This window comes from Pristis pectinata, chromosome 20 (assembly GCF_009764475.1).
Source record: "Pristis pectinata isolate sPriPec2 chromosome 20, sPriPec2.1.pri, whole genome shotgun sequence".
NCBI lineage: Eukaryota > Metazoa > Chordata > Chondrichthyes > Rhinopristiformes > Pristidae > Pristis > Pristis pectinata.
The window spans coordinates 16,821,531-16,848,087 of record NC_067424.1 but is presented as its reverse complement, the minus strand read 5'-3'; the positions used below and the strand labels follow the sequence as shown (position 1 = coordinate 16,848,087).

The following is a 26,557-nucleotide window of genomic DNA, read 5'->3' as shown; positions in this document are numbered from 1 at the left end:
CCCATCCACGGGGAGCCAATGTGGTTTTGCACAATAATGTCTCCTTATCATAAAAATGTTAATACTCAGGAAACTGCCTTTCTTTCCTCTCTTGCAGCTGTGGTGTTTTTGCCATTATTCCTGAGTGTTTGTGCACTGTGCACTCACTCTTTGTTTCCATTGTAAGAACAACAAAGCCTTCTGCACTCGTCAGTTCTGACTTCAGCAGCGTGATATTACAAAACATCCACATCTTAGAAACCATTCAGATCAAAAGATCTGTTCTGATGTTTATCTAGCACACCCACTGTACTTCATTACTCTTAACAGGATATCTCCTATTCCTTTCTGCGTCATGTGTTTACGTAGGTTCCCCTTACTTTGTTTGCTTCAATCACTCCAGCTGGCAGCAAATTCCACATTCCCATAACTGCCGTAGATAGGGTGAGCAGAGGCAAGATATTTCCCTTTGCAGATGGTTTAGTGACGTGAACCACAGATATAATATTTTGGACAAAAGATGCACTGTTGTGATCTGGAACTCACTGCTTGCATGCATGATGGAAGCAGAATCAGGGTTTTCATTGGCAAATTGGATGGACAGCTGAGGGAAAGTAATTTGCAGGGCTATGGTGAGAGAGTGGGGAAATGGGACCAACCCCATCACTCTACCTGGAGCAGATGTGGATTGACTGACCTCCTCTGTACTTTAAGAAATCTATTTACCATTTACTCATGCCAGTTCAATTTACTCAATTACTGGTGCCATCTCACCAACCTCTATTCCCCATTCACTGCAGCCTTCCTCTCCCACAGTTCTCATACCAGCCACCTATGCCAATGTGGTACCCACTATTATGAAGTTTGATTTTCTGCAGAACTGGTCTCACTTCTGTGATCTTTTTGTTTGAAGCCCTATAAATGTTTCCTTTTTGCAGTAACTATCCATTCCCTTTTAAAAGTCACCATTGAATCTGCCTCTACCAATTTTTTTTTTACACAGTGCTTTCCAGGTCACAGTGTGCTGTGTAAATATTGCTTTCCTCAAATTGCTTCTTGTTATATATTTCATTTTCTTAAATTAGATTCCTCTCACTGCAATTACCTGCTGGCAGTGGAAACTATTTCTTATATCAATTCACTTGATTTTGAATGCCACAATTTAAAACTCCCCACATCTTTTTCTGTTTTAGGGAAGGTGACATCAGCTTTTCCCATCTTTACATTTCTGAAATCCTTTATTCCTGGTACTGTTTTACAAAATCATCTCTGTACAACTCCTAAGGCATCTTTCCTTAAGCATAGTGCCAAGAATTGAACATAGAATATAGAACAGTACAGCACAGGAACGGGCCATTTGGCCCACGATGTCTGTGCCGATCATGGTGCCAATTTAAACTGGACATTTGCCTGCATGTCATCTATATTCCTCAATTCCCTGCCTGTTCATGTGCCTGTCTACATGCCTCTTAACGTTGCTATCATATCTGCTTCCACCACCTCCCCTGGCAATACTTTCCAGCCCCCACTCTCTGTGTAAAAAAAAGTTGCCATGTAAATCTCCTTTAAACATTCCCCCTCTCACCTTAAAACTATGCCCTCTAGTATTTGACATTTCCACTCTGAGAGAAAGACGCATTGGACAGATTACTCCAGCTGAGGCCTGACCAGTTCTATTTTAAAAAGCATAATTATTGATTTTGTGATCTCTCAGTTATTTCTGAAGTCAAAGAATCCAAATGTCTTTTTATCAGACTTCTGAATTTGTCTTGCTACCTTCAATGATTGGAGTACATCCATCTCTAGACTCTGTATCCATGCATACATTTTAACTCCAAGAAATGGCTTGTGTATTTTTGGATCCAGGTCTCAGGATGAAAAGGATTTTACTAATTTTGTGTTAATTCTAATAGAGTTTAAAAATAGCTTTAATTATGTAATGATTTGTGCATGGTGCTTGGGTAATCTACCATTTCATGAATGTAACACCAGCGCAAGCTCCTGCCTGTGAGTCTGTAAATCTATTGTCATTGATTGTATTTTCCAGTGCTTGTGACATTCAACTTTCCAAAAGCCCTTAACTAAATCATTACATTTTTCCTGTTGCTTTTATATGCCACAAATGTCTAAAGACACAATACATCACAACTCAGGACAAAAAAGCAATTAAATCCTAGAGTTTGTTCTGCTTAACTTAAGGAATAGTATTCTCTGTGGAGCAAAAAACAAACTGCTGGAGGAACTCAGTGGGTCGAGCAGCATCTGTAGGGGGAAAAGAATTGTCGATGTTTCGGGTCGGGACCCTGCCTCCGCAGATGGTGCTCAATCCACTGAGTTCTTTCAGCACTTTGTATTTTGCTCTTGATTACAGCATCATCAGTCTCTTGCGTCTCTAGTGTATTCTCTGATTGGGTTGGTTGCAGTTATGGGATGTATTAATGTAAATACAGTGCGATATTATGAAGCTAATTTAGTTGTGATAAAGAAACATAGACACATAGGAGCAGGAGGAGACCATTCAGCCTTTGAGCCTGTCCACCATTCAGTACGATTGTGTCTGATTCTTTATCATAATGCCACACTCCTGCTCTCTCTCCACTGCCCCTTGATCCCTTTATTGATTGAGAGGTCTATTTCTTTCTTAAATATATTCAGTGACTTGACCTCCACAATTTTCTGTGGTAGAGAATTCCACAGCTTCACACTTTTCTGAGTAAAGAAGTTTCTCTCCTCTCAGTCCTAAACGATTTACCTCACATCCTCGATCTAGTTTGTCCAGCTTTTTCAGAATTTTACCAAACTCTCGTCTGATTCTGCTATAGTGCATACATATTCCATAGATGTTCTATGACAATGAAGGAGATCATTTGCACTCATCAAATTAATGCCAGCTCATTAACTAATCCCTTTTACCCTCTAATTTTCCCTATAACCTGTTCTCTTCATATTCCCATCAATTCCTCCAGATTCTATCATGTACATAATAGGGGCAATTTACAGTGGCCAATCAACCTACCAACCAGCACACATTTGGGATATGGAAGGAAACCAGGGCACCTGGGGGAATCTCATGTAGTTACGGGAAGAATGTACAAAGTCCACACATTCAACACCCAAGGTCAGGATGGAACCCGGGTTGCTAGAGCTGCAAGGCCGCAGCCCAGTAGCTGTGCCACTGTGCTGCCCTATAAGACAGTTCTTTCATGCCAGCGATCAATCTGGTGAACCTATGTTGCACTTCCTCTGTGGTAAGTATATCCTTTCTAAGGTAGGGAGACAACAACTGCACACAGTACTCCAGGTTTGGTCTCAGTAAGGCCCTATATAATTGTAATAGCATATCCAACTGATAACTGTGGTTGAATATCTCATTGGCATTTGAGACTAGAACTCGGTTTGGGCTTTTCTCATTGTAGTCTGTGCTTGATTCCACAAGAAATAGCCTGGATTTTTCTTTCTCCTTTGGCAGGAATTCTGAAAAGATTATCGGATACCTGAATTCCAAAGTCCTGAGCCATGATCTGATTCCACCACACATCAATTTCTCACACCTTACAGCCTCTGATTATGCAGAAATGTACAGTGTCATAAAGACAGTGAAGGAGGATCATTTCAAGGAATTAGGGCTGGACACATGTCAGCTGGAGGATGAGCTAGATAAGGTGAGACTGGCACAAGTGTCCATTTCACAGCATGTTGAAACAGTGAAAGAAATGAAGAGGTGACAGATGGATTAATTTTTCTGTGGATATGCTCAAAAAGCTTGTGATTTAATATGTTTTACATATGTTATGAAGTTTGAGGTACAGCATTCTGTTGTTTTTACTGAAACCACTGATTCCATAACGCTTTACAGCACCAGCGACCTGGGTTCAACTCCGGCTGCTGTCTGTAAGGAGTTTGTACGTTCTCCCCATGTCTGCGTGGGTTTCCTCCGGGTGCTCTGGTTTCCTCCCACATTCCAAAAGACGTATGGGTTAGGAAGTTGTGGGCACGTTATGTTGGCGCCGGAAGAGTGGCGACACTTGCGGGCTACCCCCAGAACACTCTACGCAAAATATGCATTTCACTGTGTTTCGATGTACATGTGACTAATAAAGAAAAAGAAATCTTACATGTTTTTGAGGGGGAATTTTATCTGTCATACATTTATCTTTTTTAAAATGAAACAGCAAGACAATGTGTTGCTGTAAAGTCAGAGTGGAAAGGAAAATATTGACCTAAAGGAATAACTGGTTCTTCTGACTGCCTTTTCAGACAGCAGACAATGCCTATAATTTAAACAGTCTGTCATATACTCGCAGACATTATACACCCAAAAACAATGAGGAACGGATTCAGAATCTCAATGGGGGAGACGAATCTCAATTTCAGCTGCAATTGTCAGCTTTTATTTATCATCTATTAGATTTCAACATGCAGAGGGTCACTGCAGGGAAAGCAGTTTGAGTGAGCTTCCTGATAGCCTTTCCTGCTTGAGGCCAAAAGCCTAGTGAAACAACAGCAGCTATCTCAAAACCATTGTCTTTTAGTTCTCTATTGACATTGAAATGCAAATTCCTCAAAGACCTTAATGAACAAAGACCTCATCTCTCAATGTGATCAACTCAATTGCTTATTCACAACATATCTGCCCAGATAGTACTTCATTTACATTCATGTCATCTCTCCACTACTATCTTTCTCCCCCCTCCTGTCACTAAAGAAAGCGATTGATGCTTCATCTCAGATTTGAACACTGGCTCCAGAATAAGCCTTCAATACTACTGATTAAAAGTCCCTGCAGGATTTGCACATTCATTGAAGCTTTTTTTAGAAACATTTCTTAATTAAGTGGCTGGTGGGATACAGTTATTTTAAATGGATTATGAATGCCTTCCTGTAATTTCCCTCTCGAGCCTCAGTATCTCATATAGGTGCAGTATTTTGTCTTGTGAGGTAAAATCTCCTGTCACTATTTGTTTTGCCACCATTCTTGGGCCCCCTGCCCCTTCCTGTAACAATCATGCTTTCCCCACCTGTGTTATTTACCCCCTTAATTTTCCCCACCTCTGCCATGTCACACCTGGTCCTTTTCCTGCCAGTGCAATGCTACACTTTGCAGTATTTTTATCCTTGCCTGGTACATCTCAGACATCACATCTTGCATTATCCCAATCTATGCCCTGACACATTAACACTATTCCCACAAATGGCTTTTGTGCTGCACTATTTTCATCCTTGCCTTTCACATCCCGTATTAATCTGCGCCACAGTATATACCATGTCCATCCATGCCCTGTCATATGTGCACTTGTTCTATCTTTAACCATCATACCTCATATACCCATGCCCTGTTACACTGTTTCTGTTTACACTATAATAGCATGCACCATTCCCCTCCCCTGTGCCCAGTCATATCGCACACTATATTCATCTGTGCTCAGCCATGCCTCCCAACATTGTCTACTGTTGGCACTAAGTAGTTTTACCTGAAATGTAAGTAAATTAATACATGGGATCATACTTAAAAAATTACAGGCAACTAAATAAAATAGAAATTGAAGAAATAAATTACGTATTAATGGAGTAATGGACAGATTAACAAAAGGATTAAGGGTGTAGCTGGAACAAGATCTCCACTGGTTCTGGTCAACAACTGGGATTTGAGATTATTTAAAATACATCAAGGGAATATTGTGAATAGAGGGAAAGATAGGCTGAAGTAAATAATGCAGAAAGTATATCTGCATTGTTTGAAGAGAATATTGTAGATTGGAGGGCTGGAGGAATTGAAGGGAATATTATGGAAAGGAGCGCCAAATTGGTGAAGGAAATACTATAGGTGGGGTAAGGTGGAATGGACTGAAGATCTTCTCTTGCCTGAGGTTGTTAGGCAGATCCAAAAGTTTCTCTCAATGGTTCACAGAGTGCAGTGTAGCAGCCTTGTCTGGTATAATTAGTGGAAAATGTAATTTAACCTGTTTATAAACTATTCTCACTGTAACATGAAAATATGACCTGTTGAATAAGGTGTCATTTAGATTTTAATCCAAAATTTTCACTTAGTACCTCTCTAGTCCTAAGCAAGCACTTTTATAATGTGGTTTTGGTTTCCTCAGATATTTGTTTCAAAGTAGTATACCTATTTAAAATAATACAAAAAAGGTTTTCTTCAAATTTTGCTTATGATAACTCCTTTACTCACCTTGTGTGTTTTTTTTTGCTCAGAATGATGCTTAAAAAAAGTCAGTTAACAAAGTGTTATTTACTTGCTGGTTTGCTTTCTTCAGTGTGATTTGTTGGTCAACTTGCTTGATGACATCAGTGTTGTGAGTTCCAGGGATCCCCTAGAACTAACAGTCGACAATAGTTTCCATCAAGGAAGGTGAAATCCATCTCTGTGGGGTAGTTTTCTTTGAGGCCACTAATGAGCTTTTCCCCCTCGAAGCTGACTACAAAGTTGGAGCAAATCTGAATAAAGATATGTGAATGAGCCTGAGGGCAAATGTGAACAGAAAAGTTCACTTTGTAAAGCTAGGGCAATTCGGAGCACAATTCACATACAGATCACCAACTATTTCCAAAGTAGGAACTTTGGTCAAAATTTCTGATACTTTATTGAAGTCTCCCTGATGTCTCAGTTGATTACTGGCTTGCAGTTTGACCTGCAACAATTATACTGTTGCTACTATTCACTTGATCTTTCTGATCTCTTGCAGTCGGTACAGGGAACAGGCCTGGCATTTATTGCCTTCACAGAGGCAATGACCCATTTCCCAGCTTCCCCCTTTTGGTCTGTGCTCTTCTTCCTGATGCTCATTAACCTTGGACTGGGCAGCATGATGGGAACAATGGAAGGAATCATGTCACCAATTGTTGACACATTTAAGGTTCGCAAAGAGTTTTTAACAAGTAAGTTTCTGGAACTTAAAATATGCTACAACTGAGGTCATGACTCTGATCTATTCAATTTTTGTTTATATATTTTGGTGAAGTTTTATGTTCATAAAACTGAGAAATGGTAGTAATAGAACATGGAACATAGAACAGTACAGCACATGAACAGGCTCTTCGACCCACAATGTTGTGCCAAACCAATTACATTAGTAATAAAATGCCCGACTAAACTAATCCCTTCTGCCTACACAGTGTCCATATCCTACCATTTCCCTCACATTCATGTGCAGATCTAAGAACTTCTTGAACCCCCCTATGTATTTGCCTCCACCACCACCCCAGGCAGCACATTCGAGGCACCCATCACTCTCTGTGTAAAAAGAAAACTTGCCCCGCACATCTCCTTTGAATTTACCCCCTATCACCTTAAATACATGCTCTCTGGTATTAGATATTTCAACCCTGGGGAAAAGATACTGGCTGTCTACTCTATCTATGCCTTTTATAATCTTATAAACCTCTATCAGATCTCCCTTCAGCCTCTGCCGCTCCAGAAAGAACAATCCAAGTTTGTCCAACCTATCCTCATAGCACATGCCCTCTAATCCAGGCAGCAGCTTGGTTGCATTTAATAATATCAAACACCCCCCAATGTGCAGGATGGGTTGAATTCAATAGGGTTGGAGAAATTGTTGTTTTGCGAAGGGTTCTTATGCTGAATTCATTAGTGATTGAAGCTAAGGTCTTGTTAATGTGTAAGAACAGGATAGAATGGAAAAATAAGGAGATAAGGAGATGGGTGAGCAGAATGGACTGTGGGATTAGTTTACTGCTCTGTGAATGATATGCTAGCATTTACTGATGTGGTAACAAGGTCTGTTTATTGTACAAATTTTCATGTAATTCTATATAATTCAATTGATTAAATTGTCTCTACATTGTTAAATATACTTTCATATCTTACGGACAAACGAATATGGAAAGAAACAATAAATGTGTGGAATTGCATACCACCAAATTTTAGGGATTTCCTCATGTAGCTGGGGTTAGGCTGTGAGAAGAGGGGTTTAAGAAGGTGTACTTTAGTCAAACAGAGAGTGTCACAAAACAACAAATTTCCTGACATATGTCAGTGTTAATAAACCTCATTCTGATTCTGATCCTTGCACCTTCCAGCTTCTTAATGCGGGATGTTCCTGGATGCAGTTCACAATCTTTCACCATCATTTTGAGTAAAACTGATGCAATTGCTCAGATCTCTCTAGATGTCACTACTTCCAGTGGTCTGAAATGGGAAACACAAACTGTGAAAGCATCCCAGACCTTCTGACCTATCACTTGCTGATATTTTCTAGATAATTACAGTTGTAGGTGCCCCTTTCTTTTATGCTCTTTGTCCCTGCTGAACTCCTAATGGAGTTCCATAATTAGCATGGAACAGACATCATTGGCACGCTGAAAATCATGTGAATGGCTTTCCATGCAATATGCATGCTTTAACCTATGCAATTATAAGAACATCAGCTGTGTCACAAAAGCAAGTATAAAGAAGAGCAGATTAAATCTCAGAGCAGAATCAATAAAAGGGTACACTTTCTCAGACAAAGTATGATTATTTTACAATACAAATGCTTAAGAGTCATAGAGTCATACAGCAGGAAACCAGGCCATTTGGCCCATTATATCCATGCTAGTGGGGACTCACCCAAGATTGATTCCCATCTTCCAGCACTTGGCCCATAGCTTAGGCGATTCAGGTGCTCAGCTGGACACTAAATGCTGTAACCGACTCTGCTTCCATCATTCTCTCCGATTGTGTATTCCACGTACTCACCACTCTCTGAGTGAAAAAAGTCCCCCTGAAATCTCCTCTAAATCTCTTGCCCCTTACCCTAAATCTCTTTCCTCTTGATCCTTTACTCCCTCCTGATAAGATTTGCTATGAGGTGAAGTGATATAATCAGCATATCTTCAAAGACTTAAAGCCAGCAATATTTTTTTTACCCACTTGAGAACAAGAAGCCCCTCTTCAATTTATATTTCCTTGGTAATTTGTCAAGATTGAAGCTAGGACTCTCAGAGCCATAGTATACTCAAGAGCATTCGTAGGCTATCCAGTCATATACTAAAGTATTACCAGATTTCTGATTTTTGTGCTGATGACCTACTAATATGTTAATTCTGTCATATATAAACAAAGCACATTCCCTGTAATTTTAGCATTCATTTACTTATATTCTCTATATCCTTGGCTTTACCATATTATATTCAGATAACTTAACCTTTCCCACTCCATTCCTGCTTCCACCTAAATATTTGGTATCTTATGTCAATTCTTAAAATTTAAACCGATTCGGACATACCAATTCAGTGTCAATGTTAATCAAACCCATATTAGGGATTGTTTTGAAGATAGTATTGATTCCTATGTCAGTAAGACAGAGTATTAATCCTGACACCAAATCAAATTTACATATATACTGCTATCTCATTTAATCCACTATCAGGCACAGTCTTGTTTCCTTTAGAGTTATGTTTAAATAAGTGAAGGTTTTTTTATTTGTGCATAAGTTCAAATACATGGGTTTATAGATTCATAGATTCACAGAGTTATACAGCAGGGAAACAGGCCCTTTGGCCTAATTCATCCATGCCAGCCAAGATGCCCATCTACACTAATCCCATTTGCCTGTGTTTGGCTCATATTCCTCTAAACCTTCCCATCCATGTACCTATCCAAGTAACTCTTAAATGTAATTGTCCCTGCCTCTATCACCTCCTCTGGCAGCTTGTTCCATATACCCACCAACCTTTGTGTGCAAAACTTGTCCCTCAGTTTCCCTTTAAATCTTTCCCCTCTGACCTTAAACCTATGTCTTCTAGTTTCAGACTCCTTTATCTGGGAAAAAGACTGTGATTATCTACCCTATCTGTTCCCTTTATAATTTTATAAACCTCCATAAGGGCACCCTTTAGCCTTCTACACTCCAGCAAGAAGAGTCCCAGCCTATCCAATCTCCCTGCCTTTCTTCTGCAATGAGATCCTTTACATGTATTGAGGAGGCAGATGGGGCCTCAAGTGCGGAATTTTTTGAAGAAGTAACATGTTTCATGGATAAAAGTGGATGTACTACATTTAGATTTCTGAAAGGCATTTGATAAGATGCAGCACAAAAGGCATTGCAGGAAGTAAAAGCTCATGGCTTAAGACATAATGAAATGATACAGGTAGAAGGTTGGCATAAAATAGGTCTTTTTTTCTGGTTGTAAACATGTAACAAGTGGTGCACCATTAAGATCGATGCTACAGCCCCAAGTTTTTATAATTCATGCAAGTGCCTGGATGAAGGCTCTAAGGTATGGTTGCAAAATTTACTGATGAATAAAGGTAAGTGGGGAAATAATTTGAGAGGAGGACATAAAGAGGTTAAAAAGGGATACATACAGTTTAAGGGATTGGGCAAAGATCTGGCAAATAATGTGGCAAAAATTGCCCATTTGACAGGAAAAATGAATAAGAAGTCTATTGTCTAAATAATGAGTGATCACAGAGCTCTGAGCTACAGAGGCATCTGGGTGTATTAATGCATTACTTGCAAAGGCTAGTATGTTTGTATGGCAAGTAATTAGTGAGGCTAATTTCCCAGGCTGAAAATTGTTAACACGAGGGGGCATAACTCTAAGGTGATTGGAGGAAGGTACACGGGGGGGATGTCAGAGGCAAGTTTTTTTACACAGAGAGTGGTGGGCGCGTGGGACTCACTGCCGGCAGAGGTGGTGGAGGCAGATACATTAGGAACATTTAAGATACACTAAGATAGCCCTCCAATTTTTTATCATTCATGTGGCTAAGAGGGAGGGAAGGGTTAAATAGATCTTAGAGCAGGATAAAATGTCAGCACAACATCGTGGGCCAAAGGGCCTGTGCTGTGCTGCATTGTTCTATGTTCTAACAATGTGTTATTGTTTATTGGTAGGAAAATTGAATACAAAATCAAGGAGGCCATGTTTCAGTTATATAGGGCATTGATGAGACCTCATTTAGATTTTCTCTTCCTCAAAGGGCGAAGAAGCGGAGTCTTTGAGTATTTTTAAGACAGGTAGATGGATATCTGATAAGCAAATGGTTGAAGGGTTATCACAGCTGAAGTTAAGGTTACAATTAAATCATCACTGATCTTATTAAATGGCATAACAAGCTCAAGGAGCCTGCTCCTAATTCATTTATTCATATATTCGTGTTATAATATCTGCATCCTATGAAATGGGTCTATTTCTGGAGAGAAGATCCGTAGGGACAAAGCCCACAGGGGGGTTAATTTGCCAAAAATGGGACAGAATGCCTGGGCTAATTGCCTTTCCACATTCTGAAAACTTCTGCTCTAGGTTTCAGGGTGAATTTAAAATACAATTTAATTTCTAATCTCAGTCTCTTGGATTATTTTGTGCTTTTCCCACAGTTGGTTGCACAGTGGTTGCTTTCTCAATCGGACTCATCTTTGTCCAGCGTTCCGGAAACTACTTTGTCACAATGTTTGATGACTATTCCGCCACATTGCCCCTCACAATTGTGGTTATTTTGGAAAATATCTCCGTGTCTTGGGTTTATGGGACAAAAAAGTAAGTGCCTTCAGATCCTTGGTTGTGACATCTACTGGGGCTGTATCCTTCCATTGTCAAATGGTTCATGTTTACAAATAGATTTTTGTGAACTCAGGGTGTGTTAAATCATTTCACAGCCAGTGAATTACATTTGGAGGGCATTTACTGTTGGTTTAGAGATCACAGGCTCAGCTAATTTCTAAACAGCAAGATCCTACAAGCAGTATTGAGATGAATGGCCTTATTGAAGGATAAATGTTGCCCAGGTCATCTGAGGTACTCTGTTACCCTTTAAGAGATTGTAATGGATTCTTTAACATCTAACTGAGAGGGCAAATTGGGTCTTAGTTTAACATCTTATCTAAAGGACAACATACCCAAGCTCCCCTATCCACCCCCCCCCCCTCAGTTCTACTTTATTATTGCCCCTCTGATAGTGCCACTCTCTCTCAGCACTGCTATTTGCAACAGCCCCTTCATTAGTGCATCTGTCCCTCAGAACTACCTCTCCAACAGAACAGCCTCCCTCAGTGCTATTCCTTCAACAGTGGAGCTGTCTCTCAGTACTGCCCCACCAACACTGCAGCTCTCCTTTAGCGCTCTGAAAGTGCTGCGCCCCCCCGAATACTGTCCCTCTGACAGTGCACGTCTCCCTCAGTACTGCACTATTTCCATCAGTTGTACCCTTAATTTCAGGGTGCAGTGTTCCCATAATCTTCCTGCAGTTAGACTCCTTGGAGGTGAAATGGTGGTGTCTAGCCCAGTTCGCCTGTCAGCTGCAGAGGTGAAAGATCAGTGCCTAACTCACTGCATCAGCTAATCCTTATGGCCAAAGTCTAACACTCCTGCCAGAATATTTTGAGAGTGGTTGAGGCACTCTCCTGGTCTTTCCTCAATGCCGGCAGAGAGACAGTCACCAGTTACTGTGCAGTATTTCAATGTCACTTCTGATCATAGGCTAATGCTGCGGTCTTGCTTGAAGTAAAGCCTTTCCTTCACACACTGGGTGAGTGCAGAGTTCACAAAGGAAACCAGGTAAGTATGAGAAGAAGGTTGGTTCTGGGAAGTTACAAGGAGGGTGCAGTGGAAGCATCATGGATCAGAGGTGAGAGCCAGGCCAAGGGTCCATTGCTGAATGTCAATTGTAGGTGTGAAGGAGAAGCCTGGAATTTTCTGGTTGGAGGTTCAGTAAGTGGGTAGGGATTGAACTGGGCAAGAATTGTGAACATGGTAGAGTGGCTGGGGATCAGTGCAGGGTTAGGAGGTTGGGGTGAGTGTAGAATCCCGAAGGCAAACCAATAAGTAAATAAAAGACAAACCGACCTGAATTGGATTCCCAGCAACAGCCAGGTTCTGCATAGGGAAGTCCTCCTTTAGGTCACACAGCAGCAGCCCTCACAGGTACATCGGAAGCCATCTTCTCCATGTGTGGTCTATTAACTGCAGGGGCGACTCCGGTACAAATAAAAGTTCTGAAAATGATTTCCAGACTTATGTTGCTCAATGTTGTTAAACTCTGCATGTTCAAGTGATGTGTTAGCAGTGAACAGAGAAAGATGGAGGAATCCAGACATTGAAGGCATTACATTTTGATGATGCTCCTTTCCAGATTCATGCAGGAGTTAACAGAAATGCTGGGCTTCACTCCGTACACCTATTACTACTACACCTGGAAGTACGTCTCTCCTTTGGCCATGGTTATCCTGATGGTAACCAGTATTATTCAGATGGGCATCACTCCACCAGGATACAATGCCTGGATAATGGAGGAGGTAAAAGAATATTTCCACAGCACGATTATTTAACAAGGGGTGGGATTGATAGTCACGTAGATGTGATTTGTTATTTCTATCTGAATGAAAGGGAAGCTAGGGCAAGGATTATGCTCTTGATTTCTAGGGAGTCAGGACACATTAGAGGGTCAGTGAGTGAGCATAGGGGGTCTGAATGTGAGAGGGTTTGTGTTAATGGAGGTGAAAAGGTCTGTAATTGTGGGGCTTAGTGAGTGTAGAGGGTCTGTGTGTGTAGGCAAACAGTGAGTGTAGTACATCAGTAAGTGAAGGGGATCTGTGAATATGGGGAGGTGTCAGTAAGGATTGGGCACCTGTGAGTGGGGCTTTGTGGGTGAGTATGTGAGTATAAAGTATCAGTAAGAATAGTGGAGAATGAGTGTAGGGGTCAATGAATGTAGGGAGGGGCCAGTGAGTATGGTGGATCTGTGAGTATTGGAATAGTGAGTGTTGGTGGTCTCTGCAGGAAGTCTGTGTGTGTGTGTGTGTGTGTGTGTGTGTGTGTGGAGGTCAGAGAGTATAAGGAGTCACTGAGTGAAGATATTGAGTAAATGTAAGGGTTATTGAATGTAGAGAGTCTATTAGTACGGCGGGGGGGGTCAGTGAGGATGAGTGGGGGAATCAGTGAGTGTAACGGGTCTGTGAGTGGGGATATTGGTGATTGTAAAGGGTCATTGAGTGTTGCTGGTGAGCGAGTATATGTTCAATGATTGTGCGTGCCTATGAGTCCAGGGGTTGTTCAAACGTGGGAGTCACCATTTCACTGTAATTTTAAAGGAAGAATTCTATTTGTCAGTCTGTGTGAGTGAAGTCACTTGTTTAGCATACTGTTGGTGGATTTGCAAGCTGTTAGGGTCCATGGGCATGAGCATGAGCATTGAAATAACCCAATTGTCTATTGATCTGCTAAATACAATGGTCAACATAATTAGCTTTAACTTTTCTATATTTAGGCTGTGGAGAAGTTCCTGATATTCCCAGGCTGGGCCTTGGGAGTAACCATTACACTGATTGTAGTGGGAATTCTTCCCATTCCTATTGTCTTCATTGCCCGCCACTTTCACCTTGTATCCGATGGGTCCAATACTTTATCTGTTTCATACAAAAGAGGTCGAATGATGAAAGATATATCCAACTTGGATGACCACGATGAGACAAGGTTCATCCTGAGCAAGGTCCCCAGTGAGACGCCTTCCCCAATGCCCACCCATCGCTCCTATAATGGACCTGATAGCATCTCGCCAATGGAAATGACTGCTGCCAATGGACGATACGGGGTTGGCTACCTATCAGCAGGCACTCCTGAATCTGAACTCTAAGGTGGATTGAGGGTGGATACTCAGCTCAAAATGCATTTGTAATATAAAGTGAAACAGTAAGTGGTGCAACGATTAATCATCAGTTGTTACTAGGGCAAACAATTCACAACTAGATCGATTTGACAATGATATTCACTGGTATATAACAATACAGATAGTGTAAGCAGAATGGTCAATGATAGGCTCATCCAGTATTGGACCTTCAGCAGTGTAGGCACTGGATCTGATGCTGGACCTGTTTCAGTGTAAGCATTACATGTAACATTGAGAATGCATTTTAATCAACCTGGCTCTATATCAGCACAGGCAACACATATACCTCCCAAGACAGCACAGAATATACATATATATATATTTCTCTATCAACACAAGTATCACAAAAATTCTGCCTATAAAAGCACAGATTTCCATATATTCCAGCCTTATAATAATACAGGCATTATACAGAGTAACCTCTTATCTATACACTGAAATGTATCAACTGATATATATGCTGACCCTGATTCAGCAAAATTGCGGTATATCCTCCACCTGCATAAGCAGATAAAATATACCTTCATATTATTGCTGGCTGTACAAAAACTGCACATTCTCTGTCAGCACAATTAGCACAAATGTCAAATAGATTTTTAGCGCAAGCACTATGTTTCTCAGCCCTGATTTAGTACAACTACTTTATATATTAGACCTATGCCTGCTCATAAATATAGATGTAGGAAGACTCCTACTGTATTAAATGCAGATGCTGCATATATAACTCAGATGTCAGTACAAATGTATGTACTTGCTGGATGTCCACACAGGTGTCTTATGTAGTATCAATGTCAGTACAAATGTTCCATGTACATACTGTGTTATTGGATATTGGATGTAGAAGCCACATCAGTACAGATGCTGTACTTATCAGACTTGTGTCAATATGGATGTTGCATGTAAAAGCCAGTTAACAATATGGATGCTGCCAGTACTAGCTAAGTAGTATGTACGTATGTTGCATGTCTTAACTCTGTATAGATGTTGTATGTACCTGCTGTGTGTCGGTACAAACATTATATCTGCTAGCCATGTATCAATATGAACGGTGCATGCACTAGACATGTCAGTGCAGAATTTGCACTGACTAGCCATATCTATATGTAGTTGTTGCATGTACTTGCTATGCATCAGCAGAAATGTTGTATGTACTTGCTCTGTCAGTAAAAGGGTTGCAAGAGATTGGAATGCATTAGTGCAATGCATGGAATAGTCATGTGTCAGTACAAATGTTGCATGTGCTAGCCATATTACTATTGATCTTGCATGTATGTAGTTTGTCTCAGAACAGATGTTACATATACTACCTACATCAATGGAGATTTTGCCTGTGTTAGCTCTGTCTCTGTACCAAGGTTGCGAGTACCATCTCAGTGTCTGGATGTTGTGTTTACTAGCCTTATGACACACAAATGTTGCATGAGCAGTGTGTCACTACAGATGCTGCATGCACTAGCTGCAAAGTCTGTACAGATGTTGCATATACTGGCTATGTACGTATCAGTGAAGGTATTGCAAGCACTAGCAGTATTTCAGTACAGATATTGTATATGTTGTGTATCAGTAGTGATGTTGCATGCTTTTGTCATGTCTGTACAACTGTTTCATGCTCTTGACATGCGAGTATAGATGTGAAAGTACTAGCTAGGTATCAATATAGATAATGCAAGTACAAATAATATCATTTGCTGTGCATCAGTACTTGAATGTTGCAAGTACCAGCTGTGTTGTCAGTATAAATGTGGCACTCACTTGTCACTTGTCAATACAGATGTTTTATGTATTGTCATGAGTTAGACCTCAGTACAGATGTGATAAGTACTGGCCACACGTCTGTAGGGTGTCACAAGCACCGGCAGCTGGTGAGTACAGATGCTGCATGTACTTGCTGTCTGAGCAGAGATGTTAGGTGCATTCTGAGTTTGGATTTGCTTCCATGTACTTATAGTAAGGCTATATTAATGGACCCACTGATTATCCTGATCCAGTGTTTGTACTAATCCAGGGCTAGCACATTATGTGGACTGATACATCCATGCACAAGTGATACAGCATTTAAGGGAAAGATTCCTCCATTAGGTAGATTAACTTCCACGTATCAGGTCTCATCAACCATAGATCTGCAGGCAGACTCTCAACCAAGCACAAATGACAGGAGCATATTGGTACATGGAATCATCAACTATAAGAAGAGCAGGTCTCTGAAAGCAAATACATCAAATACATGTTACATTTTCCATAAATATTACTGTATTCTGAATACAATCTTTTACTCTCTAGTTCCTCATTACTGAGACAAAGCCCTAACAATCAAGGCCATAAACGTCCTCAAATCTGGGCAAATAATCTCATAAAGTAATACAAGATGGTCTTATCACAGAATCACAACTCTCAGTAGAAATGGGCCTGGCTGTGTCGTGGTTCTGTTGCTTCACTGATTGTTAAGAGGTGTAATTTCAGATCCTATGATTGTTGTTCCAGAATTAAATACTGTTTCATTAAAAAAAAATCAGGAAGTAAAAAGCTGGAATCAGGATAAGTGATCATGAAGCTGTTGGATTGTCATAAAATTCCAACAGATTCACTGTTTTCCTTAAAGAAATTTCCTGCCTTACCTGGGTCTGAACCAAGCTGTGCTCTCATAGCAACTATATTTTGAAATAAGATCACTTGTAATGGGCAATGAATGTGGCCATGCCAGTGATAGTGGAGGCAATGAATAAATAAACTTCCAGCTCTGGCTGCTTTCCCCAAAAGCATAATTCAAACTTGCTCTCAGCCTCCACACTTTTCGTTCTGTTCCCATGTTTTCACTCACCCCCCCCCACACAGAAAGGGCTTCTGGAATTCATAACTGTATCAGCCAATTTCCACTTGCCCTCTCAACTTGCCCTCTCAACTTGCCCTCTCAACTTGCCCTCTCAACTTGCCCTCTCAACTTGCCCTCTCCTCTCTCTTCTCAGCCACCCCTCTGCTCAATCACCCACCATTCACTCCCTCCCACTCACTACCCTCCATCTCTCCGTCTCTTCACCCTACCCTCCACTGACCTATCCACCACTATTCTTCCCTTCATTCACCCTCCCCACCTCTTGCTCTACATGCTCCATGCATTCCCTTCCCCACTCACCCTCCATCCTACCTTCAATATTCTCCCTCTATGTACTCCTCTCTACTCACTTCCCTTACCCCCTCACATCCTTCTCTCCTTCTGTAGTTTCATTTGCTTTTTATAATACAAAATGAAATTTTCCCCAATGCCTTAATGCTGCAATGTTCTCCTTGCAATCCAATAGAAACAACTTAGGCTCGTTTATGCCATGTTAGCATAGCCAGAACTGGCACTATACCACTGGTAGTAAAAACAATCATCAGCAGAAACACTCCATATTGCTATCCAATGACTCCTGTGATGCCTTCCACAGTCAAATAACATGTTGTTATTCCATGGCTAGACTAAGAGTTCTTGAGGAACATTCCAAACCAAGATTAGTGCCTCAGTGGATGAAGAGAATAGGTGGGAAGATGAAATTCTTCCAGCTGAGAATTTATGAGCAAATTTTAATTAGGTTTTTGCATTCCTCTCCAACCATGAGGATAAGCACAATATCCAACCCCAGGCTGATTTATATTTAAGCAGAGATCTCTCACTCCAACAATCCGGCAACCTTGGGACGATGATGATGCTGGACTATTGGATGTTACTTGTATTATTCCAACACCTTTTATTTCACTTTTTTTACATGTTACACAGTGGTATTGTAAGTTTTCCAGTGAATCCATTGAGTTTAGAGGGGAAGGGAACTGAACTCTGGAAAATTTAAAGGGAGTGTGGAAGCAGAACCCAGAGAATTTCAGCTTGTAAGTTTCAGCTTGTAACCCAGCTCTGGCTGTACACCCAGCCTACATTCTCAGTCACACAAGCCCAACATCACAAGTACGCACATCTGCGGATAGCAGGTCCATGGATAACAAGGGTTAGTGTATTAATGAAAGAGCCAGCTGCCGAGCTATCAGAGTTTCCAAACAATTGGATATCAGATTATTGGAATTTTATTGTTAAAAAGTCTAATTAAGCTTCACTGCTTCCTGTTGAATCCAGACATATCACAGCAGGTCCAGCAGAAGCTAATCTCCAGGGTTAGTCACTCAAAGGCCATTGATATTCAGAGCCAACAAACATCCCCCTCAAAGTTTCTCAAATCTCAATGCTATTTAGCAACCATCTTCGTTGTTGAGGGCAGCTAGTCTCAATATCACTGGCCAATCAGTGTTGGTTTGCAAATTACAGTATTAAAGCTTGCAAAATCGACAGCTAAATAGGCAGCACATAGCTGCTCCTGAAGATTAATCGTTGCACTTTGTATAGTGTTCAGAGATTGACTTGTACTTGGATTAGACACCAGTAGTAAACAGTCCCGTATGTGTTATTGGTACTTTAGGTAAAGTAGTGTAAGTACGTGTATTTGGGGAGAGAATTATTCTAGACTTTCTGTGGAGCCCAGTTAATGTATAGCACATGATGGTAAGCACAGTGGGAACATAACTTTGCCATTTCTCTAGATATAATGTTGTGATATCCTGATGTTTCAGAGGTATATAGATTTCAGCTTTCCAGTGTTGATTTTGTTTCAAGTTGTACAATCAGATGGATCAGATATAATTGTCCATTGCACTTTATTATTCCTAGAGGTGCAGCAATTAATTGGAATATGAAATCATGTGGGACAGCATGCCATTTGCTCCACTGCACTTGTGCTGGCTGTTTGAATGAACTATCCCTGTGCCCCTGCTCTTTCTCCACAGACATGCAGATTTCATTTCTTTGACTACTTAATCAGTTTGTTTTTGAAAGTTACAATTACATTTGCTTTCAACTGGCATCTTCTCACTTTAAGTGTCATATTAGCATCCATTCAAATTAAGAAATTGTTAGATGGACATGGAAATGGAAAATTATTTGCAGCATGTCCTTTGCGATACGAATTTTCCTAAGCTTGCAACCACAAAGTAGCTCCTGTACTTAAATCCCTGTTTATGTGGTGCCAGGGACATCAACAGTTGGTACCTGGTACTGCAGGCAAGGAAGAGTACACCGCAAGTTAGTGAACCGCAAGTTAGTGGTTATGATCAAGCTCCCAATTCCATGATTAACTAGCTGGTTACAGACAACGTCTGGTAAAGATAATGAATTCATTCTTTGAGTCCCCTAGGAATGGATTCCCAGGATTCCTGAATTTCCTGGTCTTACACAACAACCATAGAACCATAGAACCATACAGCACAAAACAGGCCCTTCGGCCCACCATGTTGTGCCGTCCATCAAACCACCCTCACACTATCTAAGCCTTTCCTCCCGCATATCCCTCTATCTCACATTCCTCCATATGCCTATCCAACAAACTCTTGAACCTGTCTAATGTATCTGCCTCCACCACCACCCCAGGCGGTGCATTCCATGCACCAACCACTCTCTGGGTGAAAAACCTCCCAGAATGACTGTGGATTGTACTGTTATTCCTCTCTGTCTCTCACACTGGGAACAGAAAGCTGCCAATCAGTGGCTGCTGACCAGTGATAAGTGACATGTCTAGCAACTCTCAGTCAAGTTTGCCACTTACAAGAGAGGAGGAAGTAGAGGTAAAATGGAAGAAGCCAAACCTGACTTTAACCCAATGATAATCAGTCTTCATTTGACAGAACTCGAGTCCAGAGCCTATCTGGGTGAATGCAGTGATACCCCTATGCTCTGTAGTATTATAGGAACCTCATTGTACTGCATTAACCCCCTGAATACTTCCAGAACTTGAACTTCTGTTTTCCTCATGAGTGTGAGTTGCAGAACAAACCTGGTTAATACTTACCTGACCTCTCACCCAAACGAACAGCCAATGCAAACGATACGCAGTAGAGAATGAGTGTTTCCCAATGTTCTTCTGTGGGATAGGAGTTGACCATTCCTACCACAGTGCAAATCAGCATAGGTGCCAAGCCTCTGAAAGAAGCTCTGAATTGGACAATAAATGACCAGAGAGTTTCACAAGATTACAGACAAGAAGTGCTGGTAATATAAACTGGCAGGTATTCAAAAGAGGAACAGTTGTCACCAAGAAAGATATTCATTCCAGGACTTCCTCATCTTATTGGACCCGCTGTTTAATTCCAGCATTTGCTGAGTCCAGGCAATTTCCAGTGCCTGTGGGTTTACATTTGACTGGTAAAAGTCTGAGCAGCTAACCACTGACACAATAACCTGATTTACTCTGATATGGCAGCCAGTTATTAACATTATATCAGTGGCCTGTGATTTTCACCGACTAGGAGACCACATTAACATTAATATAGTTACCAGTAATTAACTCACATAGTGACCAGTGCTTAACACTAACAGAATTTATACTTTCATGGTAATGATTATCACCAACATAGTGACCAGTGAGCCAAACTGACACAGGAACCAGTTACTAATATGGTCATGGTAGCCAGTGACTTACAATGGTGATCTGGAATTTATAGTCACTGATCACCACTGATATTCCTCTACTTATAAGGGCTGATCAGGCAGGGCATTGCAAAAATGTGAGTAGTTGGTTCTGCCATCTCTCCAGCGTGATTTTACTTCTCAGGGGATTCACTGCTGAGGCTACAGATATGGCACAGGGATGCAGAAGGTTGGTCACTTTCAATGCTTGAAGTGAAGGAAGGGCACTGCCATCAAGGTCTAGCAACAATCTGTCCACATAACTTGCACAATGAGCTGTGAGCCATCACCTGGTGCCCTCTTACTTTCATTGTTTGTTCTTGTCTCCATATTGAGAATGGGCTGTGTCTATGTAAACCAGTCGTGCAATAATGACACCTTTCTGCCAGGGATGGCTCTGCAGCACCTTCACTGTAAATCAGGTTGTAAAATTTTATTATATGAAGATTAACAGAAGACTTTGCAAGTGTACGACTTTTCATATTTATGGATAAAAGGCGGACATGAAATAAAGTCAAATAGAACTTAAGACACCAAAGGAAATTTGTCCTCTGATATATGTGCTAAATGCATGATATAATACCATATGTACATTTCATAAATGGAGTTCAACACACATTTAACATACACAGAAAAACTCATGTGGGAGAAGTGATTGAAAAAAAGCACAATGAATTGTGAGCAAAACACAACATGCTGAAGGAACTCAGCAGGTCAGGCAGCATCTATGGTGTGTTGCTCCAGATTCCAGCATCTGCAGAATCTCTTGTGTCTCCGACAATGAATTGTGAATTGTTTTAAGCATATTTATCTATTTACTACTACAGCAATCTATTTACTGCCCAATAACCACTCAGGACCACTATGAGTAAGCTCAAATCAAAAGGCCGATACAAAAAAACATAAAATTCCAGGAGCTGCCAGCAACCACGGGATTAATTTTCTCTGTCTTTAAATCCCTTTCTAGAGAAGAATCCTTTGCCCTGGTGCGCGATTATTGCTAAAGCCCTGCAATTGCTGCACCTCTGGCCTCTGTAGGTAGAATATTGGCCAATTTGGTATTTGTGTGACTTAGAGAATGTAGTACTAGTCTAAGGATATTTATATTGTACATTGAACCTGTATATGTCTGTGTACATTATGTTAAATTAAGAAAATTACAGAAGTTTTGCTGAATATTTTCATGCTATTGTTGGTTAGTAGTGCTGTATATATTCACTGTATATTTAATATATATTACCACATGAGAACGTACAATTTTCTTGTTTTTGTATTGTTTGAAGAATTTTCTTGTCTGTTTATTGATAGTTTGTCATTCTTTTGGTTTACTCTTTTATTTCATTTTCTGTGCAAAACTTGATGTCTTATGGATGGGTGTTCAAACCTCCTGGTGGGTCTGTTTGGGAAGACTCTGGAACAGGTGCACATTAAGCCAAGGCTGGCACTTTAGGCTGGACAATAGATTGGGCCAGGGCCTAGATTCATAAAATCAGAAATTCACAGGACAGGAAGTCATTGCATTGATGAAAGTTGGCAATTAGCTATCCAGCCTTTTCCCACTTCACACATTCTTGATCTGCATCCTTGGAGGTAAAGGAACTTAACGTGCATATCTGTATAGTTTTTAAATATGTTAATCATTTTTCTCTCCACTTTGAGACTGTCGATTATAGTGCTCTGTCTCTGTGATTTGTGAGTGTGTCTGTCAATTAGGGGTGGAATCTTACTGTCTACAGTATTCCAGTTGCCATTAAGGATGAATGAATGAATATGTTTAGGGCCATGTCACTAATTATGTAAATCGGGAGATGTGATTATTAAAAAAAGGACTGAACCGATCACATTCAAAATGCCTTTAAAATACATTTCTTAGTTGAAAAGGTGGTGTTGACTTCAGTGTAAAATGCAGTGGACCTCTGAACATACAAAAATATTCAATGCACAAAATGACCACAAAAATTTCCTGCACTATTAACACACTTTTCTGGCCAAGATCCAATGGGTCAAATGTTACAGAATCAGGACAGGACAGAAAATGCCTTTATAAGGCCCAATTCATCTGGAGTCAGTAATCTCTTCTGTTGTCCATCAATTGTTACTCTGCTTCAACACATAAAACTCTGTGTGTGTGTGTGTGTGTGTGTGTGTGTGTGTGTGTGTGTGTGTGTGTGTGTGTGTGTGTGTGTGTGTGTGTGTGTGTGTGTGTGTGTGTGTGTGTGTGTGTGTGTGTGTAGGAAAATACTGAGGATGAGGGCATTAGCAGATGGACATGCAGGTCCCTGCCAAGAACCAAAATTCTTTACTGCCCCACACAAAGCAGAACATCTATATCCTCCCAAGTTTAGCCTAGATCAAGTCTGTAAGTTGGAGGGAATCCTTGCTGTAACAAGGATGTCCAGACAGCCATTTTAAAAATGTAGAAACGATCGAAATTGCAGATGCAAGTTCAAACAGAAGTATTAATGAAAGTTCTGGCTTTTTTGAGAACTCATATCAAAACATGCACAAACTCTACAGTGGAACCTTATTCCTAATTGATGGTCAACTTTGTGCTGACATGTTGACAACTAAAAGTTACCCATTGAGCAAATGGTGAGGGTTGAGACTTATCCTTGAACTGCTGTAGTTCTCCCACGTTGTCTGATTAGTTACGTCATGTTCCTCCCAGGCTCCACTCTGCGAGCCTGAGTCCAGGGACCAGCAGTCTGATGGTAGGTTATATGTTACAGCTGTGAGATCCCCGGGGTTTTAATTCCCAATTGCTGTGTGATGAAGCTGCCAGCGTGGACCATGGGAATAAGGTGAGGCTGAGCAATTTCTCTCACCAGCTTCTCTCTCTCTCTGTCTCTCTTTGGCTGTACTTTCCACCCCCCCCCCCCCCCACACCACTTCTCTCTCTACATTCTCCTCTCTCGCTTTACTCCTTTCTCTCTCTAGCCCAGATTTAGAAGTGATTGATGATCTTGTGGTATTTGATATTAAAATTCTCTATTTTCATAAATCACTTTTCACTTAAGGGCAAAATTTGCTTTCCCAATTCCAGGCAGTTCTTCCTCATGAATGTTAGAATATCTAAGGATGTTAACATCGATCCTTATCTGTTCATAGATCTCAACATCATGTCTTAAAAGCATGGTTAATGTGATTTAGCTGCAGTGAATGGAAAGCTTCACGGCCAATAGCAGCAATAGATACCCAAATTACACAACCTGGGTCTGGGACAGAGCAAACACTTTAAACTAGAGTACAATTCAATTCATTCTTGGAACATGTGTGCTTCTGACCCAGCCAACATTTCAAGTTGTCTTTTGAGGTGGTGAGGTGCACTTCCTCCTTGAACTGCTGTATCTGAATAGTGAACCATTGCTACAGATCTGTTGGGTCGGAAATTGCAGACATTTGCTGCCGAGTGAAGCTGAATCCACCGAATACTTCTCTATGGGTTATTCATTTTGTCTGATTCTACTGACTCACTCAATAATCCTCCTCTCCTTCCCCCTTTTCCTTGATGTTCTATCTCTACCTCCAGCTGCTTTCAGTATTCCACCCTCCTTTCCCCTCTACCTGCATTAGCGCATTACCTCTAGCCCATCTTATCTCCCTTCCACATCCCTTTACCATACTCTCTATCTTATCTAACTCATTCCCTTCACCTCATCTATATATCCTCTCTCACTATTCCTTCCCTCCAACTCAAGTTGTAGCTCCATCTCCAACTTCATCCCAGCCAGCTCCCACATTTCCTCCTCATTTGGAATTGGAATTAGTTTATTATTGTCACATGTACTGAGGTATTGTGAAAAACTTCTTGCATACCATTGATACAGCTCAATTCACTACACAGTGCATTGAGGTAGCACAAAGTAAAACAATACAGAATACAGAGTAAAGTGTCACAGCTACAGAGAAAGTGCAGTGCAGGTAGACAATAAAGTGCAAGGTCATAACAAGGTAGATTGTGAGGTCAAGAGTCCATCTTATCGTACTAGGAAATCATTCAATAGACTTATAATAGTGGGATAGAAGCTGTCCTTGAGCCTGGTGGTATGTGCCCTCAGGCTCCTGTATCTTCTGTCTGATGGAAGAGGAGAGAAGAGAGAATGACCTGGTGGGTGGGGTCTTTGATTATGCTGGCTGCTTCACCGAGGCAGTGAGAGGTATAGACAGAGTCCATGGAGGGGAGGCTGGTTTCCGTGATTGTGCTCAGCTGTAGTGTTATGCTCAATATGTTTTATATGCTCAATATCTTTCCTGCCTATCACCAATCACTCCCATCTCTCTTGCTCTGTCACCTTACACCCACTCAAATCAAAGGGCACAACTGAATTAGCTATCAAATGCCACAGTCACCTTGATCATATCTCCACTGAGCCTCATTCTCTACGGTGAAACCAGCTGGTAAAGTAAAATAAATCTGGAGGTGACGATCACCTCAGTCTCCTTACCCCTATAGCCTGCTTATTCACCACTCTGCCCTTTACCTTCACCCTGAATAACTGGAAGCTAAAACAATGGCGATGGCACAGTAGCACAACTAGTAGAGCTGTCGCCTGACAGTTCCAGTAACCTGAGTTCAATCCTTTCTGTATGGAGTTTGTGCATTCTCCCTGTGATTACATGGATATGCTCCGGGTACACTGGTTTCCTCCCATATCCAGAAGATATGTGGGTTGGAAGGTTATTCAGCCACTGTAAATTTGACCCTAGTATGTGGGTAGGTGATAGAAGCTGGGGGAGGTTGATGGGGTCAATAAAATGGGATTAGAGGGTGCTTGATGGTTGGCATGAAGTCAGTCAGCTAACGGCCTTGTTTCCATATTGTATGACTCTGTCACTCTAAAATGCTGGAAATACTCAGCAGGTCAGGTAGCATCTGTGGAGAGAGATACAGAGTTAATGGTTAGGTCTGATGACCTTTCATCAGAACTGATGAAACAATAACTATTTCTTTCTTTACAGATGCTGCCTGAACTGCTGAGTATTACCAACATTTTCTGTCTTTTTTATTTCAGATTTAGAACATTTGCAGTATTTTTCTTTTGAACTGTAGTTCACACATTTCTTTGTCACTGAGCAAATATGTTTGATTGTCTCTGCTACCTTCCCTCCTTCTCTGAGAAGCTTTCACAACCCACTGCCTGTCCCAGCCTTGTTTCTGCAGTGCCTCCCCTGCCCTTCCTCCTCCATTGCTCTCCTTAATTTCCCCCTGTCCCTCCATTATATCTTAGTTTCACAGGAGACTGATTTTCCTTTTAACCTTATTCCCTTTAAAATCTTAAATATTCATTCTTATTTTCAAGCAATAGCATAAATGGTTTGTCCTCGCCTGTCACAAACCTTCACCTTTCACTTTCGTATCTTCAGCCTATCATCCAGGAAATACAGTTAATCACTTTGTTTCCACTAATTATCTAGTCTCAAGCCCCTGAAGCTTTCCAAAGTCCTTAATGATCTTCTTGTCTCCCAGCTCTGCA

The 26,557-nt window shown here is 41.0% G+C and overlaps 1 protein-coding gene across 2 annotated transcripts in view; it reads left to right on the top strand.

Moving 5' to 3' along the window:
* Nucleotides 1-22,912, top strand: part of slc6a17 (solute carrier family 6 member 17) — a 55,752-nt gene extending 32,840 nt beyond the window's left edge. For both annotated transcript variants that reach the window (XM_052034591.1, XM_052034590.1), the window contains 5 exons: nucleotides 3,449-3,641; nucleotides 6,681-6,873; nucleotides 11,319-11,478; nucleotides 13,070-13,232; nucleotides 14,204-22,912. In XM_052034591.1, the coding sequence (XP_051890551.1) occupies nucleotides 3,449-3,641; nucleotides 6,681-6,873; nucleotides 11,319-11,478; nucleotides 13,070-13,232; nucleotides 14,204-14,569 (1,075 nt within the window). In that variant the 3' untranslated portion in view covers nucleotides 14,570-22,912. The remainder of the gene's footprint in view (nucleotides 1-3,448; nucleotides 3,642-6,680; nucleotides 6,874-11,318; nucleotides 11,479-13,069; nucleotides 13,233-14,203) is intronic.
* The last annotated feature ends 3,645 nt before the right edge of the window (nucleotides 22,913-26,557 follow it).